General features: G+C 40.4%; 1 protein-coding gene across 2 annotated transcripts in view; it reads left to right on the top strand.

Annotated features, from left to right (window-relative positions):
* The first annotated feature begins 998 nt into the window (after window positions 1-998).
* The window catches only part of SH3RF1 (SH3 domain containing ring finger 1), an 82,389-nt gene continuing 63,003 nt past the window's right edge, over window positions 999-20,384 (top strand). Inside the window, exons 1-2 of one of the 2 annotated variants that reach the window (XM_054165979.1) lie at window positions 999-1,112; window positions 2,622-3,102. In XM_054165979.1, coding sequence (XP_054021954.1) covers window positions 2,722-3,102 — 381 coding nt within the window. In that variant the 5' untranslated portion in view covers window positions 999-1,112; window positions 2,622-2,721. Of the gene's footprint in view, window positions 1,113-1,379; window positions 1,478-2,621; window positions 3,103-20,384 lie in introns of those variants that run through there. The other variant, XM_054165984.1, reaches the window with a different exon arrangement.

The raw sequence follows: 20,384 nt of genomic DNA, 5'->3' as shown, positions 1-20,384 counted from the left end.
GAAGTAATTCGCATAGAACTCTACCAAACCAATCACTTCATCTCTTGAACGCAGCTATGTGTGTCAAGAGAGACACACACCAATTTGAGGCAGTTTCTGACCTGAGCTGATTATCTGAGCAATGCTAGCAAAAAACTTTATCCTTCCGACAGAGATACGCACCCCCCAGATTAATACTTTATGCTGTCATTCGACTTCACAACAGAGCAGTCTGCAAGAGACTGAGAGAGCACCCGTGGGCAGCAGGATGTGATACAGTACCTGTCTCCTGTTCCTGCCCATACCCACCAGCTCGGCGCCCGACCATAGCCCAGAGAGGCGGAAAACGCCGCGCCGCCCCCGACCCTGGCCTCATCCCTTCCCATCGAAACGCTGCGCTAGGAGCAGAGGGTGTACAGCCAGCGTACAGACCCGAGTGGCCGCGGGAGAGGACCCCTCACTCCATACAAGCTTGCTCCGCCTGCGGAACGTTTCCTTGGCCGGGTGGCTGTAGGCTCTAGGCACCGCAGCACTACCGGCTCCTCCTTCCGTGGGGCCTGGCAGCCGCTGGCCGGCACTCCAGGCCCGATTTACTGGAGAGAGCCGGAGGAGCCCTCCGACCATCCATCCATCCATCCATCCGCCCGCCAGTCCGCTTTGCCCACAGCCACCCTCAGGCTGTCGGCGGCAGCCCCAGCTGCCTGTCCGGGCTGCCCCACCTCACAGACCAGGCAGGGTACGCCTGCCCCCGGCGTGGAGACAGATGCCCCGTCCCAGGAAGCCCCGCTACCGCCGTCACCCCACGGCACCTGGCAAGGGGGCGGTGGGGAGGAAGCGGCGGCCGTCATAGCCCGGCCCTGCAGCCCGCCCCCTCTCGTGAGGGGTGGTGCTGCCGGTGAGGGGAGGTGGCCCGGTGGGGTCGGGGGCCACCTTCCCTGTGGCCCCTTCAGCTGGGCGGTGTCGGGTGGGGCGGTGCCGCCCCTCGCGTCAGCAGTGCGCGGATGGGCGGGGAGGGGACGTGAGCCTCGGCGCTGCCGCGGCGGGAGAGGCACCGGTGGGGCCGGCAGCGGCGGATCTTCACGGAAACAAAGCGGGGGCGGCGCAGCTCCTCCGACCTTCTGCAAGTCCACAGGGTGAGAACTGGGTGAGGGACGGGGCAGGGGGCGGTGCTCGGTTTCTCCAGGGACCCTCCCGCGCTTCTCTGAGGGGCGGCTCGTCTCAGCGCGGCGGAGGGGCCGCAGGCCCGACCTCCCCCTTCCCTTCAGCGGCGCGGGGTGGAGTGACAGCCCTGTGACCTGGGCCTGCCTCCTGCCAGCCCCCTTTCCCCCGCCCCGCTGCGGGATGCACCTCCTGGGCGTCCCGTACCCGCTTACCTCTTTCCGAGGAGGGGTGCGTATCGTCTGTCGCGGGCAGACTGCCTACGAATCGTATTTAACGGGAGGAGCGGAGAAATAAAAATAAATAAAGGAATCGGAATGGGCGCGGAGCCTGAAAGCAGGTAGGTGTGGGACAAGCGCCTCGACAGGCGTCCGGCTCCCGGGAAGCCAAGCGAGCCGCTTCCGCAGGCCGGCGACTGGGGCTGGGTGGAGACGCTCAAGTTCGCTCGGAGCCTGGCCTCGGCAGCCCCCAAGGAGCAGGACCGCCCCACCGGGCTCCCGCTGTGCCGCCGCGGGAAGCGCTAGGGCAGCGACCCGGGTTCGGGCCCGGGCAGGGGCTATCTTGCCGCGCCAAGTACGTGGACGCGTAGCAGTGAGGAATGCCGAGCTCAACAAGCCATTTTTTCCCCTGTGGAGCAGCCTAGTGTGACTTCCCGCAGAATGACGTTTTTTAGGGAGCTTTTTGTTGGTGGAGTTTTTTCCCTCGAATTTCCCTGCCCTTCGCTGCACACGCTGAGGCAGCCGAAGGCTTGCCGCTGCCTCTCGCTGCATACGCAGCACTCGTGTTGTCCTTACGATATGGCAGTAGCACTTCCTGCTGTAAATCACTTCGCGATAGTTTTTGAAGCGCTTCTTAAAGGCAACACTGTAATAAACCCTCTTGTCAGTGCCTGTGGTAAGCTTAAAACCTTGTGAGCTAGAGGCTGTTTTCAAGACTGGTATGTTCAGTGTGCTGCTATTACTTTCAACAGAAATGGTAGAAATGTAGTCTGCTATTGGTTTAGTCTTGGCATAAATGTAATTCCCCTTGCTGTGCCCTGTTGGTTTATGCTCAGCCGTTTTGGACCCAATTGTAGTTTCCTTTGCTGTTGTCTTGCAGTGAAAAAAAGCTAATTACAAAAAATGTTCAGAGATACAGGTGTATTAAGCAAAAACTATGAAAACTAAGCTTTATTATAATGCTGCAAGGGGGATAACCATTGTGGAATACTTTGGAAAAAAATAGAATCACTTAGGTTAACCTTTAGGGGAACTTGGATTTAAAAACAGCTGTTAGCCTTTATTATAGTTAAGTAAACAGATACATTAATGTAGATTGCTATCATTAATTATTGTTATTTTGATGTTTCTTACATTAACTGAATGTACATAGTGAATTAGAGATTTTTTTTTCCTTTTGTTTTTCATATGAATGTGTTCATATGAAATAGTCTTGCTGACTCTTTTTACAGTTTATTAATATGTTTTTTCCTCAAAAAATTTCAGAGACTGCTCAGAAGAGGCATGGATGTAACATGATATCCTTGGAGTGCTCAAAACGCAAATTGTGCAAGAATTTTTTTTTCAGTTAAGTAATACAAGGAAAATGGATGAATCAGCTTTGCTGGATCTGTTGGAGTGTCCTGTTTGCTTAGAACGCCTTGATGCTTCTGCAAAAGTCTTGCCTTGCCAACACACGTTTTGTAAACGCTGTCTGTTGGGCATTGTAAGCTCTCGAAATGAGCTTCGATGCCCAGAGTGCAGAACTTTAGTGGATTGTAGTGTTGACGAACTTCCCAGTAATATTTTGCTTGTTAGACTACTGGATGGCATCAAACAGAGGCCTCGAAAACCTAGTGCTGGTGGTGGAACTGGTAGCACAAATGCTTTAAGGGTTCCCATCAACACTAATTGTGGCTCAAAGGACCTGCAGAACTCTCAAGTTGGACAGCAGCAAAGAGTGCAAGCGCGGAGCCCTCCTGTTAGGGTAAGTATTATGTGATGATGGTATTTTGTTGTAATCATCTCTTCCTGCACTCTTTCAAAACTGTGAATGCCCTCTGCTTCAGGATAAGGGCAGTCAAATTGTGAATGTAGCAAACCAAAGTGTGTTGGAGAATTGTTGTAGATTTCTAAGGAAACATATCCATGTCTTTATCAGTATTGGCATTACTGTTATGCAAATACCATAGTATTTCCTTATTAAAACTCTCAGTTGTTAAGGAGAATAAAAATGTCTCCATACTTTGACTATCTTATTAAAAAGAAGTTAAAATAGAACAAGGTAATTTAGGTGGAAAGTTTAAGTATTTGTTAAGGATAACCATTGGAGAAACATTTGAAATTATTCTTGGTTTCTCAGCTGCAATGCTGGAGATTTTATTTTGGCTCTTGCACTTTCTGTAGTGATCCTGACCCAGTAAATTTCCTGTGAGTTAAATACAACACATGCTGAAAATGAGCAGGGAAGTTGCATTCCTGTTGAAATCAGTCACTGGTTTCTAAGGAGTTACATTTGTGCTTCTCTTTCCTTGAAAAGAAATCTGTGTATTGCTGTGGTCTGGTAAGTCATTTGCACTCTCAGTCCTTGCCCCATCTTTAATTAGTTTTTCTTCAATATATTTTTCTAAATAATTTGGAAAATCACTGTGATGGGAGGACCTTGCCTTCTGTATATACTCCTTTCCCTCCCTAGGATCTATGCAACCTGTAGACTGAGTCATGACTTAGTCAACACACAGTAGTCTCATGTGCAATTATCCATGCTAGAGCCTATACTGAGGAAGTACAATTTTATGAGATGACTGACCTTGCTTTGCTTTTTCTTATGACAAGGCAGAACAGCTTCTCTGAAAGGTCTTTCTGCCCACTTTGTGTTGCTTGTGGATTCAGAGTTCATGTGTTTGAAGTGGAATTTCTGGATGGTTTAGGTGGATTCTTCTTGTGAAGTTTATTTTTAAGAAATGTCTTAAAGAGTTCCAAGGACAGGGCAAAACTAGTCTTTATTTTCAAGTATAGCTGAATGATTCTTTCATTTTTTTCAGCTTTCTTATCCTATGAAGAAACCTTACATGGATTTGTCCTCAGTTGTAGTTACATGATTAGAATCTCTCTAAAACATCATAGGTACAACTATAAAGTTTGCATTAGGATTGAAAATACAGGTGTTCTTCCATTAGATTACATTGATTTCTCTCTTTGGTAGAGACTTTCATTAGGTTCTTTACTTCAGCATACAAAAATAATAATTATCATGCCACTTGCTGTTAGTGAGTTTTGTTCTCCGTATAGGTTAATTAGTAAGGGAGAAGACAGAATAATGGTGTTTAGTTTTCTCTCTTTTTCTTTCTTCTTTCTGAAGGTAAACCTAAAAACCAAACCAACAAACAAAAAAGCCCAAACCAAACCAAAACCCCACCAACAACGGCAGAGAAGCTTCAGCAGTATTAAAACCAGTCTGGTCTCCTCCAGAACTTTAACATGTTTACCTGATACATTCCATTTGCGAAAGCTCTTCAGCTGAAAACAAAACAAATTACCCATAAAATTGGTTTATTTTTTTTTTTGTATTGACCTTTGTAAGTAACTATGTTTTGAGAGACTGCTGCTTCTTCAAAAAGGCTTATGGTGCAGCAGTGTACTGCATACGCATTTCAGAGTTTCTCAATGCCTTATCAGAAAAATTAAGTTGAATATAGAATATTCCATCCTTTTTTAATGTTCTAAAATATCCTGTTGTGCAACATGTGCATTTCCAGATGTTGTGCAGGGTAGAAAGTGATAACATATGGGATGTTGCTTCAGTTTATTAGTTATGCTATATGCATGTCCCATTAAAGCTATGACTATGTGTATTTGTTATGCAATTAAATGATAGTGTATATTAGTAATGGATGTCAACATTTTACAGTAAGTTTGAATACATCTTTGTTTCTGGGGTTTCACGGGCATTTTTTCTTTCCTTCCCTTTGGGAGTTGGGGAAAGTTGATCTTCTCATCTTTTGTCCAGAGCTTTTTTCACTAGAAAGGCAGTACTTTTGAAAACATGAGCTGACTCTGGAGGATAATACAGGGAAGATAAGGACTTTTTTTCTGTATTAGAAGTATTTAAAAAAAATAATCCAGAAAACAAAATGCCAATTTAATGGACAGTTTTGAAGTGAATGCCCTATTTGCTTTGCTAGCTATAACATAAAATTAGTTGCAAGTACAGTTCCTTCCTGGGAATTGGAGAGGAAAATCAGTTTTTAGATGAGTGGCAGAGTCAGATTTCCTAAACTAATTTTGCTGAAGGGAAATTAGTAAATGAAAGTTGCTGTTATGTTAAATGAAGTGAATGTGGATGCAGGCTGTCAAGTCATAAACATTCTGCTTATACCCTGAAGTAATACTAAGCTTATAAATGCCCTTTCAGAGGATGCTGTAATTTTCAGGAAAGGTTAATACAACATGTATTGCAGCATGATTTCCTGAGCTGTATCAGTGACTGTGGAGCTGCCACCCCTGTTATAGCCCAGTACTATGTATATTGCATTCTTTGCATGTATGTGGAGACACATGAGAATGAACAAATGGTTCCTTGAGTATTAAAACTAATGAAGTAGGGTGGGTGGTGGGATTAACAAACCCTGTGCCTTGTATCTCCCCCATTGCAATAACCCTATTTCTTTCTGTACCCTCTATAATCTTTCGCTGCTGTAACAACTTCAGTTTTCCTCTGCAAGTTCTGAACCTCTTTCTGTACCCAGCTGGTTTGATGCATGTGTCTTCTGTGCTGTTCCCTGAGTATTAGTTGGATAAAGGCAAACATACTGCTGTACCTAATGGAAGAGTCTGCTGACTGCTCAGCTCTTCTGCTCTGAGCAGCCAACTTGCTTGGGAGAACAAATAATAATGTACATGCTGCAGCTTCCTCTCTGATATGAATGCTAACTTAATCCTCTTTTTTTTTAAGTGAAAATCTTTGGCTAGCTTGACAGCTTGGAAAAGCTTTAAGAATCACAGCTTGCTGTCAAATCAGCTTGAGACTGGTCATCAGGAGCAAGTAGTTGAAGGTTGCAGAGGGACTGCATGATCACATGAGCCTTTTTTCCTTCAAAAGAGCATATTAAAATTTGAAGACACTCACTTTCAAATTTATGCTCATGTTACTCATCGTATTATCACAAAGTCTTTGTGATATTGTCTTGGGTTCCTTATGGGAGTTTTACAAGGGTATGGTTATTGCAGGAATCTAAAATGTTGCTTTGTGCAGAAGTTGACGGATGTTGGAGAGCTTCTCTTAACGTTTCCCTTGGCTTGTGTGCCTCAAGACATACCAGTTCTCATGCTAGTTTCTTTGTAGTCCCAAGTTCCTGAATTTTTAGGGCTGTCTTCTCAGAATAACCTTGCGTGAAGTCTAGATAGTTCTTTATGCCTATGCTTGGTCCAGAGAACAGCTGAAAATATGATTAAATGAAAACTGACAACAGTGATGAGATTTCAGACTAAGTGAAGGATTCATATGATCTCCCTCTTCAAGAAAAGAGCATCAATAGCTCAAAAGTTTGGCATGCATAATGGAATTGATGCTGATGCTGTTTAAGTATTGATGGTGAAATTTGAGTGTATTATGCTGTACATCAGTGGGAAATCTTACTGAGAAATGTTACTGTGCAGACCATGGGGAAATGCTAAAGCTTTTCCCTCTTTTCTTGGTTTTTATTCTGGAAATCTAATGGAGTCCTACAGTTATATCACCTCTGGTGGAGCCTTCTTGAAATGAAAGGATAAATGAACATTACAGGCTAGTAGAAAATGCTCATTTAGGTGTTGGCAATTAAATTCATCTGAAGTGAGGAGGAAAGAAAAACTTGCAAACTGGAGGTTGTTAAGGAAGTTTCTGCTAATGCTTAGCAGTGTTTCATAGCAGTGTAAACCCACGCTTGTGTAACACAACAGTGCAGCAGCAAAATTTGAAAGTTCTATATCCATACTGCCACAGGAGTGGTCATTTGTGATCCAGTAGGCTTACCTGGGAACTGCTGAAGCAGCATTGATGCCATAAAAGGAAATAAGTGGAACCAGGTTCTCTTCCCTTGGCTGTCATGTTTGAACTCAGCACACAACTTGTGGCAGTAGGGATGATGGGCCACCTTCTGGTCTGTGAGGACTTAAGCAGGTCTGCCTTCTGTGTCTGTCAGACTCAATGCATCCTGGAAGCAACTGATTTAAGCTAACCACTCTAGAAAAGAGAGCTTGTGGTGGCAGCTCTTGCCATTTGACTATTTAGCAGGACTCAGAAAACTGATGGGAGCTGAAACAAATGCTCTTGCATACGTAGCACTTGCTGGGCTACTGAGATTTTGACAGAACTTGATTGTTAAAGAAAAGTTACTAGATTAGAAAATGAGGCTGAAAATATGAGTTAATAGATCAATAACTTTAATAAAGGTTTGAAAATAAATGGCAAAATTTCCAAGCATAGCAGCAGATTTATGTTCAAACAGATGTTTAAATAGGTTCTGAACAAGAAATAGCAGTGTAAAATAGTGTAGTGGGTTGAAGCTTACTCCCAACATTAAATTTGCCAGACCAGCTCAGTATGGAGGCAAATGAAAGCTGTATTTACAAGCAGAACTACAATCTACAATGGAATGCAATGAATACAAACTACTAGCTTCTCCTTCCCTGCCTGCCCCTTGTACAAAAGGGAGAAGAGAAGTTCATACCAGAGCAATGCAAGCAAGGTCAAGGAGAAGCAAGTTAGTATCTCTCCAGAGCAAAGAAGCAAGAAGAGAAATTGTTTTGGGAACAAGATCGTATGGTAGATACCTCTCCAATGGGATTGTCTAGAATTATCTTTGGTTTCCTTTTTTGCACCCAGTAGTGATTTGTTTACATTTTACTACTTTCCTGTTCAAGATCTGTGAAAAATTTTAAAGGCATAGCCTAAAACCACAAATAGTATGCAGAAATGTCCTGTCAGTAAACATCTGCTGGTCAGATCCTCTTAGAAGAGACTCACACTGTGATTATAGATCAAAGTTTCAAGTATGCAAGAAAAGTTAGTTTTGTGATTCATATTTGTGATAGTAGGCTGGAGAATGATTACTTGGTGATACCTGATTTTAAGGATTATGTTGGTACAAATTTGTACAAAATCTACTTTCCCCTTTGAAAAAAAAAAACAAACCCACAAAAAAATCTTTGCTGTTTTAATTCTGCATTCCTGCATATATCCTATCATCTAAAAGTAAGGAGTGTCGAAGTACAACTTCAATGTGTGAAATAACTGAAGAATGTGGAGATATGTGCTTATCTGTGTTCTGGAGTAATCACTGGAAAACATTATGGGTAGTCTTTCTAAATCATGCACATGTGTTTTTGTCTTCTCACCCTGTCCGAAATACCAGGTCCTACTTCTGTGTTTACAGATGGCTTGTACAAGTTTAATTCTCTGTAACACTTGGTGTCTTATGTTAAGCTAGAGAAAACTTACAGGAGTTTGTACATATAAAAGGAAAGTAGACTGACTGTCATAGTGTTAATGTGTTTCCTCTCTTAAGTAAAGAGAGGAAGAATAAGCAAAAGAAAGAATTGTCTCAGTGTCCAAAGGCACTGGGCTAGGATTGAGAGTTTCTAAGCTCAGTTCCTGGCTTTGCCACAGGCATCCTTTATAACCTTGCAAAGAGTCATTCAAAGCTTATTGTGCCTCTATTTCCCATCTGCAGATATGACTGATAGTACTCTCTTTGTTTGACTCGCTGTTTAAACTGTATACTCTCTAAAGCAGAGTGACCTTTTTTTTTTTTTTTTGGATGTATCTATAGGATGGTTTACAATGGATCCACAGTCTCTGTTGAAGTCAGTAGATACTGTTGTTCACTCTTCAAATCATTGACTTCCACATTACTGCAGAGCTGTTCATAATCCACTTCCTGTATCAAAGATAGTCCAGTGCTTAGTTACATTTTTAGAAGGATTTAGTTTTGTTTGGATGTTTACTAGGGATGTTTACTAGGGAAGAAAAAGCTAAGCTAGGTGCTTAAAAATCTGTGGAAGCTTGTATTCTGTTCCTTAGCAAGAGAAGTGTGCATCTGAGTGGCATGCTGGTGTGGAGATTTGAGTGTATTTTGAGAAGAAGAAAAAGAGAAAATCAAATGTGCATGGTGTTGGTAGCCTAGAAATACTCCATACTTTGAACCTTGATTGTGTTCTTTAACCTGCCAGCTAACATTAATCTGCTTTATAAAAAAGCTGAGAAACTAGTTTAATCCCTTTATTTAGAAAATAGCTAGGTTTTGAAGTAAGTTGATTTACAAACTAAAACCAAATTCATGGTATTTAAGTGTGATACTCAAATCCCTGTTTATTTTGTTTCTGCTACCTTTTTGGTATGTGTTAATGGAAGTTACTGCTGTATGATTGCTTTGTTTTCAGGTGGAAGAGAACTTTCCCCTTCATTTTCCAATTTAATATTCATTTCTTTAGATTTGTTTAAAACCATCTACATTAAATAAAATGGTGTATGTTTTTCTCCACATTAATTTGGCTGGTGAGTTACAAGTTACTGCTCTACTGAAAAAGCTTTGATCATTCTTAAAATGTAAGCTTCTGCACAGAAAGGAAATCTAAAGCCATTACTTTTAATGGGCTTGTGCAGGGGAATAGTTTTTCTTTAAGAGAATGAAAATGTTTTAATTTTTCTCTTATTACCACAGAAATCAAATACTAGTAAAATGTGCTTTACATAGGTGGTCCAGGATCTGGTTAGGAAAGTCAAAGTCAGTAGTGCTGTTGCCATGCTTCTGTATGAATAATGTCTTGCTTTCTGCAGTGGATCTCTCTTGTTCAGTGGCTTAACAGACATCCTGTATGGTAGGAAGAACTGAAAGGGCTGATTGGGATGGGGTCAGCTAGAAATACTTCTCCTCCCTTCTCATTTACCTGATTGAAATGATTTTCACATGGTACTTCTTACTCCTTTGTTTAGCATATGGATAGGAACTGTGGAAAACAGCAAGCCTAAAACTGCAGCTGTGATAATAAAACTGGAAACTTGTTAGGTCTGAGTTATTTGTCTTTCTTTTGGTGGAATTCCCCTTGCAGTGCATTTGGCCTTCTCCTTACCATATGCTTAATGCCCTCTTTGTTTTTTTTTACTTCAGCTCCATTGTTGTCCTGTATTCAGACATTCTCTTGACTCTTACCTTCGTGTACTACTTCCAAGAAAAAGAAAAAATGTTTTTTTTTCCCCCCTTTGTGTCCAATTTGTGCTTGATTGTGTCAAATGTAGGTACCATAAAATAACCAATAGGAAAGAAAATGTTCTGTTGAAGTGTGTGTGTACTGCAGATACTCTTGCATCTTATGATTAAATCCTCTAAATGAATAAAGAGTACAAAGTATAGGTTATTATTACTGTAACATTTAACCTTCTTTGGTTTGGAAGCTTCTATTGCTTTTTTTTCTTCTGCTTTAAATCATTGCCTCTGTGAACATCCTAGAGTGGGCAAAAATGTTTCTGAGTAATTAAAGCTGAAAAATTGTCCGGTCAGCCCTGTTATACATACACCTGGTTACTGCATGCATACAGGAGAAGTATGCATCTGTTACATCTCAGTTCCTCTCAGATGAGCTTTTCTGTCTACTAACAAAGAGGCATCTCAGAAAATCAGCAGTGAATTCTTCGGTCAGTTGCCCTAGATCAGTTTTCTTGCTTTGATTTTTCACATCACCAAGTCAGAACATTTTTGGAGAGCAGGTTTTTGGGACCTAAAATGGCTGCTTTGAGGTGAACTAGATTAATTTTAGGAAGTGAATGGCCCTGAAGTGGCAGAATCATATATCTAGGTGTTATTTTCTGGGCATAGAGGAGGAAATGGCAGCACTGTCCTCTGACCATCAGACTGAACAGCGAAGCTAGTCCCAGTTAGAGCCTTGCTGCACCAAGACTGTCTGAATAACTGCTTTCATTTATTCTCATTCCATAGATATGGCTCAGGTTGCCATGTAGTTTGGGTAGAAAGCCTCTAGCTGGTCTTGGTCGCCACAGAGGCAAACAGTTAAGTCTATTTTCTCCTCTGCATGCTATAAAACATGTAGAAATTGAGGCTCACAGAGATGGTCTGGAGATAAGTCAGTCAGTCCAAAGAAAGAAACTGGGTCCAGTATTTGAAATTATTTGGCATGTGATGCTTATATGCATATCTTTAATAGGTTATTCAAAGTTTAATGGAAACATCCAGGTTCGAATTCTCCAGTTGAGGGGAAGGTGAAATGCACAAGTCATATTCAGCTCTGCTTCATTTACACATAGCATTGACAAAGCATCTCAGAATTTAAGCCTACTAGATACATGAAAGTCAACTGTGGTATGTATGAACCATGCACCACAAAAATAATTTAGCCCTGTGTCTTTAGAAACTTCAGACTGTGATACTCACTTGACACTTACTGTGGCATTCAAGCACATGATTTGTTATCCAGAGCTGTGTTTTTGTAGCATAAGAGTATGAACACATCAGAATTTTGAGTAATTTCTTATCTCAGACTTTGTTCCTGCCTTACTTGGCAATATAAGCACTTAAGCTCTCAAGTATTTAAAAAAAAAAAAAAAAAGAAAACTCAACCTGCAAGAATGTGTCAGTTCTCCAAAAAGTGAGAATAAAATTCTCTTGAATATGTATGTGCACTGTCTCTCTCACACAGTAATTTTGTTTGAAATGGTGCTGCTATGCTAAGCGTTCCTTGTGTGATTTATGCAATTTGTAAGATATAGTGAAAATCTGTGTGGCAGGGGGTTTTTTGTTTGTTTGGTTGGGTTTTTTTTAATTATTTTTTATTTAACTAAAAGCTATGATATGGTGCTTAACTGTTCTGTCTTCCTAGTTTGCGTGATTCTTCAGCATCAAATACAGATTGGTTTCAATTTCCGTAAATGTGCAAAGTGTAATTCTACAGTTTCTAGCTGGGAAGTACGCAATCAATCATAAATGAACTTTGATCTAAAGTAAGCACTTCAGTGTTGCTTAAAAATTAATACAGATACCATTTTCCTTCTCTCTGAAGTGGAAGAGTGCTGCCTGTGTTGCATGGAAGATAAGCCAGGCATCAGAGGGTGTCCTGTTGAACTTCATAACACCTGATACACTCCTCAGTCTTTAGTATTTCTTTGTTAATAAACCTGATTTTTATTTCATGGCATAAATGTTGCATTAAGGTGGGGTAGCTTTGCTGTCCTTTTATAAAGGAAAGATGTGCATATTACCTCTCCTGACTGTCCTTTCTCAGTACCTAAACTTAAATGTACCTTAAAGGGTTTTTAAAGAACAAAAGCATTATTTTAACCTGTGTGAACCACATTTTTACAAGACAAGCTTTTAGAAAGGTCTTGTTTAAGACAAAAGTGTTCACTCTTACCAGGCTTTCAAGCTGCTGAATTCAGGAGAAGGAATGTAGTGTTGCTTGCATAGAGGAGTGAATAATTTGAAAGCAGTATTTTCAATTATTTTGTATTATCATGCTATTTTAATTCTTTAGGTTGTAGTCTACATTTTATTTATGCAAAGCTATGAGGAACTTCTGATTAAAAAGTGTTGAGATGAAAAATATTCAAGGAAAATCAGATGACAATCTGAGTTGGCATATGTAGGGCATAGCTGTTGTGCAAGCTTATTTTAAACAAATCCAGTAAAGATGAATTCACTGTGCTGTGGTGATGTGCCTCTGAGTAAAGATGAATCTTTCGTTCTGAAGATGAGAGCTGGCTCAAATAAAACAAATGTCTCATGGACCTTCACTTGTTTGTATGCCGGTGCACTACTCTCACATGGTCATCTTTTTCATGTACTAGATACAGATCTGAGAAGAGAATCTTAAATCTTATCCACACTAGCAGTTAAGCCATTTTCAAAACCTGTTTAATTTAACACAGTTTTAAATCCACAGCATTAAGTTAACAAGCCTTCAGCCTTGCCACCAGGTTCTGTAATCCTCTTAGATTCTCAGCCTAAGCAGGGCAGGGATAGTCAATAAGTAGATGAATAGATAATCTTTCAGAAGACATATACGTCTTCCAGAAAGAAGTGTTGGTGTCTACACTGAGTTTTGAAAGGTTGAGAAATGCTGATCTGAACTCCATTGAGCGTAAGACACACTACCACAGTACCTACAACTCAAGTGAAAAATGGAAGGGTTGTCATTTTGTTAGGCAGCAGGATTTTTATTTATTTATTAATTCCTGGTTTACAGCCCAGTAAAATTAGGTTAAATATAGAATGAGGTAAATAAAAATAACAGGCTCATTCCTTGCCTTATGCAGAGTAAAATCTTTGACATTGTTTTGCAAGCTCTTTGTGAAAATCATTCAGACAATCAGTAATCTAGGGACCAAAGTTCAAGGGGGAAAAAAAAAAAAAGTAGTTTATGTTAATCAGTTATGGCTCTTCTAGCCCTATTTAAGCTGTTTGTCTCCCGAGCGGAACTTCTGAGGTAGTAGAGCTGCAAGAAGACAATAACCAGTTTATAGTGGAATAATTCGGTCTGGCATGAGGATCACTGCCAGACATGTTCACTTAATAGCAGAGTAGGAGCAGAGAAAGTAAATGGGGAATGCAAGCCAGGTCTAGGAGATGCCAAAGTTGACTGTATTGGGAGAGGACAGCAGAAGAGCTGAGCACTCAGCAAGTTTGAAGTGTGAAAGCAGTCACTTGTTGCATTGGAAGGATGGGAGGAGGCCTCTGGGTATGCATAACTGAAAGGCAGAATAACTCTGATACTCATGAGTGATAAGGAGCCCAAAGGTCAAGTAATACAGGAGCAAAGCAATAGCAAATTAATTCATCTGATGAAAAATTGCTTGAATGGTGGCATCCAGAGGCTAGTGGTCAACAGCTCCATGACCAGATGGAGACTGGTCATAAGTGGTGTCCCTCAGGGATCTATACTGGGATCAGTGCTGTTTAATATCTGTCAGTGATATAGGCAGTGTGGTTGACTGCACTGTCAGCAGGTTTGCAGATGACAGCAAGCCAAGTGGTGTGGCTCACACACGTGAGGGACAAGATGCCATCCAGAGGGACCTGGAAAAACTTGGTCTTTTTGAATTTCATGGAATTCACTTCTCAAGGGCAAAGTCCTGCACCTGGATTGGGGCAATCCCCAGTATCAGTACAGTCTGGAGCAGGAAGGGGTTGAGAGCACCCATGTCGAGAAGGACTTGAGGGTACTGGTTTGTGAAAGGCTGGACATGAGCCAGCTGTGCACTCGCAACTCAGAAAGCCAGTTGTATCCTGGGCTGCATCAAGAAGCATGTCCATCAGGTTGAAGGAGTGTCTTGGCTCACATCCCATCTCTTTTCTTCCAGTATGTGTGTATTTTAGTTTTAAAATACTGTCTATGTTATTTCATTGTTTATTTTGAAATAGTGTATCATGTGCTGCCTGACATTCAGAATATTTCAGTTCCAAAGTGGTTGAAGATGCTCCTATTCAGTACTGTGGGGATCATTTCCAGCATAATTTTCAAGCACGTAGAGAGTTTTTGCAGGATTCTAAAAATGTCAGTTTTCTTACTAATAACCTATTCTCATAGTTCTTACAGAACCAATAAATTTACAAATTTAAATCTTGCATTCAGTGGACTGAGAAACAATATATGAAAATGTGGACAAGTGTCCTAGGAATTGGAAATTGGAAAAGAATAGAATAGAATAAACCAGGTTGGAAGAGACCTTTGAGATAATCATGTCCAACCTATCATCCAACACCATCTAATCAACTAAACCATGCAACCAAGCACCCTATCAAGTCTCCTCCTGAACACCTCCAGTGATGGCGACTCCACCACCTCCCCAGGCAGCCCCTTCCAATGGGCAATCATTCTCTCTATGAAGAATATCTTCCTAACATCCAGCCTAAACCTCCCCTGGTGCAGCTTGAGACTCTGTCCTCTTGTTCTGGTGCTTGTTGCCTGGGAGAAGAGACCAACCCCCGCCTGTCTACAACCTCCCCTCAGGTAGTTGTGGAGAGCAATAAAGTTTCCCCTGAGCCTCCTCTTCTCCAGGCTAAAGCAACCCCAGCTCCCTCAGTCTCTCCTCATAGGGCTTGTGCTCCAAACCTCTTGCCAGCTTTGTTGCCCTGCTCTGGACACATTCACAAGAGATAAAACACAACAACAAAACCAAACACCAACCAAACAACAACAAAAAGATCAATAGAGCATTTGTGATTATTTTAATTTGAGAACATTTTCTTTTACCTTGCTTCCATGTTTTCTCTGTGTTTTGTGTAGTCCTTCTCTTGGTAACATCTGAAGATAAGGATGTAAACATCCTACCAGCATTACAGAGCATGTCTGCAATCTCACATGCTATTCTTTTGGATTTACTCATGACAAATAAGAATTCATGTTGTGGGGCACATTCTCCAAGAAAAAACAATGGAATATTTTCATTATGTTTTCAGACTCTTGGAGCAACATTCCCTTCTGTAATATGGTTAAAATGAGGTCTATCTTTCTAGAAGGATGTTTTCAAAATACATGATTTTTGTTCAGTATGGGGGTTATGAGTTTGTCTTTGCTTTCATTAATACTGGAATTGTATTTTTCAACAGAGAAATAGAATAGCTAGTGGGCTCTTTCTGGAAACAGATTGTCAGTTGCAGTTCACAATTTCAGTAGATGTTTATTTTCTCATACTGAGACCTCTCAACCCAGAAAGAAATGTAAGGATCAATGAAAGCTTTTTTTCCCTGGCTTCAGCTTCTGTTGGGGATATATGCCCTTTACTCAAAAAAATCATACCTTTCCATGTATCCATGCTTTCTCATGTATTCAGAACATTGTTGCTTTACAACAGGGAACTGATGGCTTTTACGCTTCCCTATTTGTTATTTTACAAGCTCCCTACCTGAAAAAGAAACAGCACAAAAGAGATAAAAATTTATTTTAAACAGCATAGAAGAGGATCTGATTATTCTGCACACTCCATGCAAGGATTATGTGCTTTTATTTATTTTAAAAATAATTTATTATTAAATGCTGTGCCTGGTGCAGTTGAATGGAATATAATCTTGATTACATACGTAGTGAATAGAAAGATTTTTGTGAATGCGTCTAATGTTCTTGTTTCAAGTTTTCTGAGTTTGCACTAAAGGAACCCAAGAAAAAAGCCAGCACAATTGTTGGGATGTGCTTATGTCCTTTTATTTCCCTGCAGCAATCACAGAATTCTACATGCAAACTCTTATGCCATTTAAAAAAATATCCTCTGGGTAAAAATTTGTGTAACATGGCAACCTTAATCCTTTTAGAGCTGTTGAAATATCTGCAGTGCACATGCAGTTAGACTACATCACACAATTCCTTTTTGTTTGGTATTGATGGAAGCTATGAGAGTTAATGAGATAGATTGGTTGATGAAGATTACGTTCCTGTTTGTTGGGTTTTGTGGGCTGTGGCTGTCAAATAAGTGTATATTTTTGTCTGGAGTTGTACTGCTCAGTTCACATATAAAGCGTTTATAAATGTTTTTTAAAAGAGCAAATTTTGTACTTGTATTAATGGAAGGGTGTGGATTTATAATATTCAGAGGCACAAGTCCCCAGAAGAAATCCATGTATGAAATGTTTGATGTGCTTACAGGGAGATTTTGGTGCAGCCTCACTTAGAGATAGACCAAAGCTCAGCCGCACATAGTTAGACTGAAGTTAGGCAGTTTATCCGAATCAAGCAAAAACACCAACTTGGTCATTGTAATGAAACATTTTTTGCAGCTAGAAAAATCTTGTAGTCCAGTATGCAATAACCACAGCATATTTGATGTCTGGGCTTGCTTAGTCTCGCCCATAGTAAATGGAAAGCAGAGTTTTCTAAATCTCGTGTCTCAAGTAAATGTTAAGTAGTTGCCTCCAGGAATTAGTAAGGGTTGTTTTTGTGTAAGATAACTTTATGATGTTGGAGAAATCCTTATGCTTAAACAGGTAACCTTCTCCTCAGATCTAGACCCTGGCTTCAGTCTCATTTAGGAAATCATAGGGCTCTCCTTGCTTTTCACAATGTAAGGTTAAGAACCCATATGTTCCTGGAAACAGCATATAACTCTTGGGAACTCCAATGCCCGTGGTTCTAAGAGATAGAACATTATTAAGACTGTAAGATTTCAGATAAGCTGAAATCAAGTTGTACAGTAATTTTCTAGGTTTGGCTGCACAAATGTATTTTAAAGCTCAGATTCATGTACTTTCACGTTTCATTTCAGAAAAAGGTGGAGTCCATTAATCTTTTGGTAGAGTATGGCATTCTGACTTAGGGAAGACACATTACTTCATAGAAAGACAGATTAAACTTGGCACCAAACAGAATTCAAATGGCAGGGCTTTGGGTGCGGACTGCAGTTACTAGGCTGAACACAGTGTTAGATGCCAAACTGTGCTTTCTTTTCAAAGAAGGTGGTTGCTTTTTCTTATGATAAAGGCATCTGAATGTCTTAGTAACAGTACCCAGTGGATGAAATAGCATTTGAATTTGTGCTGTGTTTTGAAATAAGGAATACTTTTTGCACATTTCTTTCTTCTACTCAGCGTATTAAGTTTAATTGAAGAAATCTGCCCAAAGCGGTCTTATGTAAACACTCACTGTGTTTATATTTTTCAAGGTCTTGTAGCTATAGAAATAAAATTGCAGTTTTGAGTCTTGCTATTAAAATATACATTGGAAAATATTCTTTTGGCATACAGAAGAGAGTTAATGGCTTCCACAGAAGCAGATCTGGTGAAAATCAACAAGTACAGTAGATATCCTTCGTTAGAGGTACACTGGTCTTAATGTTCTTATGGCAGCTGAAGCAACAGAAACTGCTGCTGATGGTGCTGATCGGCATAATAGATCTGGAACAAGGGAGACTGCCCTATGAGGATGGATAAAATTGACCATAAATATCAGGGCTGTATCATTGGTTAGATTGTGAAGAGAAATGGATTTTCTGAGAGAGGGTTAAAAGGAAGGAAAAAAAGAAGCGGAGTTCTGCATGAATCATCCAAGACAAACGGACAACGCTCTCGAGAGCACAGGACTTGCTGGTAGCACTAACTGTTATGAGGCATGTGAATGCTGTTTCAGTCAGGTCATGTTCTTTTCAGAGATTTTGTGAGTGGTTTTGGTAAACATTATTTTGAATTATCATTTTGTCTTTCTAAGCCAGCAAGGACCTGTGAAAGCTGGGTAACTGATCAGATGAAGGGCTAGTAAATACTTTGCATTTTATCTCTGTGCTTTTTGTTTGTACATATTTTCAAGAGACAATGGAAAAAGTAGCATTGGATATAGAAGTCCTGTGTTTTATCTGTTTCGTCATTTTGTCAGTATGCATTAAATGTGCCTTAGGTGACTCTGCTTGACTAAAGCGATTCAGCCTTTGACTCCTTATTTAACGGACTGTGAAGATAGCTCTGGTGATTGTAGGAATACCCGCTAGAAAAAGGGTTAAAAACCCAACTACCCTCATCACAGGTGAGTGCTTGGGTCAGTGGGCCAGAGAATTGCTTTGTTGTCTGTTTAGTGCTGTAATAGAGGATAAGGGGAATCCATGCCAAGACATTTCTGGGTTGGTGGTTGGATCTCACATCATGTTGGATCATGTATTGCAGGTACTAATGACAGGTTTTATGGAATTAGCACCTTTTATTTTATTTTTCCCTTAAGCTTGTTGTTTGTGTCCCCAGTGAATTATTTAATGAGATAAAATAATCCTATATAATTGCATTCCTGTTTTTTTCACTGTCAGATGGGGAACGTAACATTTGGTGTTTGTGTTGGCTTAGCTGTGATATTTCTCTTCTAATTTTCCTCTGTAATGTAAAGATGAGATTAATTTAGGAGAAAATAGTTCATTCTGGCTTCTGTTTTTAATGAGAAAATAGCATCTCTTGGGATGAATTTTCAGATGTTGAAGCGTTATTGTTTTGAAAAAAACTATCAAAGCATAAATTAAGGGTTTTTTCCACAAGTTAAATCAATTTTTAAAAGACAGCCTTAAAAGCATATGTAACTTTGAATGTTACATTTCAAATTAGTTATATCTCTATGATCTTGAGGGGATTATATGCTATTGAATTTGGAGCAAAAATAACAAAAATAGTAATTTCACTGTGAGGTTATTCCCTTAAGGATAGTAGTAACTAGCAAATTGCATCAAGATGTGTGTGGACTTCAGTTTTTCATGAGACACTGGACATTGTATCCAGCCTTTCAGTGTTCTTCACATAAAAAGAAATGAGTGTCAGGTCTGTTCTTTCTAGGTAGTAGAAAAAAAAAGATTAAATTTTGTGTGCTTTATGCTTGTTCTGATTTTGGCTGGGATAGAGTTAAGTTTCTTCTTAGTAACTAGTATGGGGCTGTGCAGAAGAAACAGCCCTGATAATTCTGGGATGTTTTAGTTACTGCAGTGCAATGCCTACACAGAGCCAAAGCCTTATCTGCTTCTTGTGCCACCTCACCAGTGAAGAGGCTGAGGGTGCACAGGAAGCTAGGAGGGGACATAGACAGGACAGCTGACCAAAGGGATATCCATATAATTTGACGTTGTGCTCAGCATATAAATTTAGAGGAAGAAGTGTGGAGAAAATGTTATGGATGGTGGCTTTTGTCTTCCCAAGTATCCATTGCATGGGATAGAGCCCTGTTTAGCTGGAGATGGCTGAACCACCTGCCTGCTGATGGGAAGTGGTGAATGAATTCCTTGTTCTGCTTTGCTTGTATGCATGGCTTTTGCTTTAGTTACTAAACTATCATCTCGACCTCTGAGTTTTCTGACTTCACCCTTCTGATTATCTTCCCCATCCCACAGGGGAGAGTGAGCGAGTGGCTGGGTGGGGATTAGTTGTGGGCTGGGCTTAAATCACAAAGTGTTCCAGAACAAGTGTTTGGAAGCCTAGGTAGTGAATCTGTATTTTAAAAGAATCACTGAGCCATGTAATATTCTTTTATTTCCTTAAAAAAAAACAACAAACCCAAAAAAACCACACACCACAAAGTAGTACTACAGTCTTCTGCCTTCAAGGAGAGAAAACAACTCAGGCTGTACAAATACAATATTATTGAGAAGGACGAGTACATACGGGTGTCGTGGCTCTAGATGAAGACTAACTGTTCAACTTGATGCATACAGATGAGGGCACAAAAGTGACTGTAATGTGCTACATAAAAATGTTGGTGCTAGAAAGCTGCATTGCTGATGTGTAGATACCCTCCCTTTGTTCTCCTTCCACATTCTTCATTTAGTCAGGG

Source organism: Dryobates pubescens, chromosome 1 (assembly GCF_014839835.1).
Source record: "Dryobates pubescens isolate bDryPub1 chromosome 1, bDryPub1.pri, whole genome shotgun sequence".
NCBI lineage: Eukaryota > Metazoa > Chordata > Aves > Piciformes > Picidae > Dryobates > Dryobates pubescens.
This window is presented reverse-complemented; position numbering and strand designations above follow the sequence as displayed.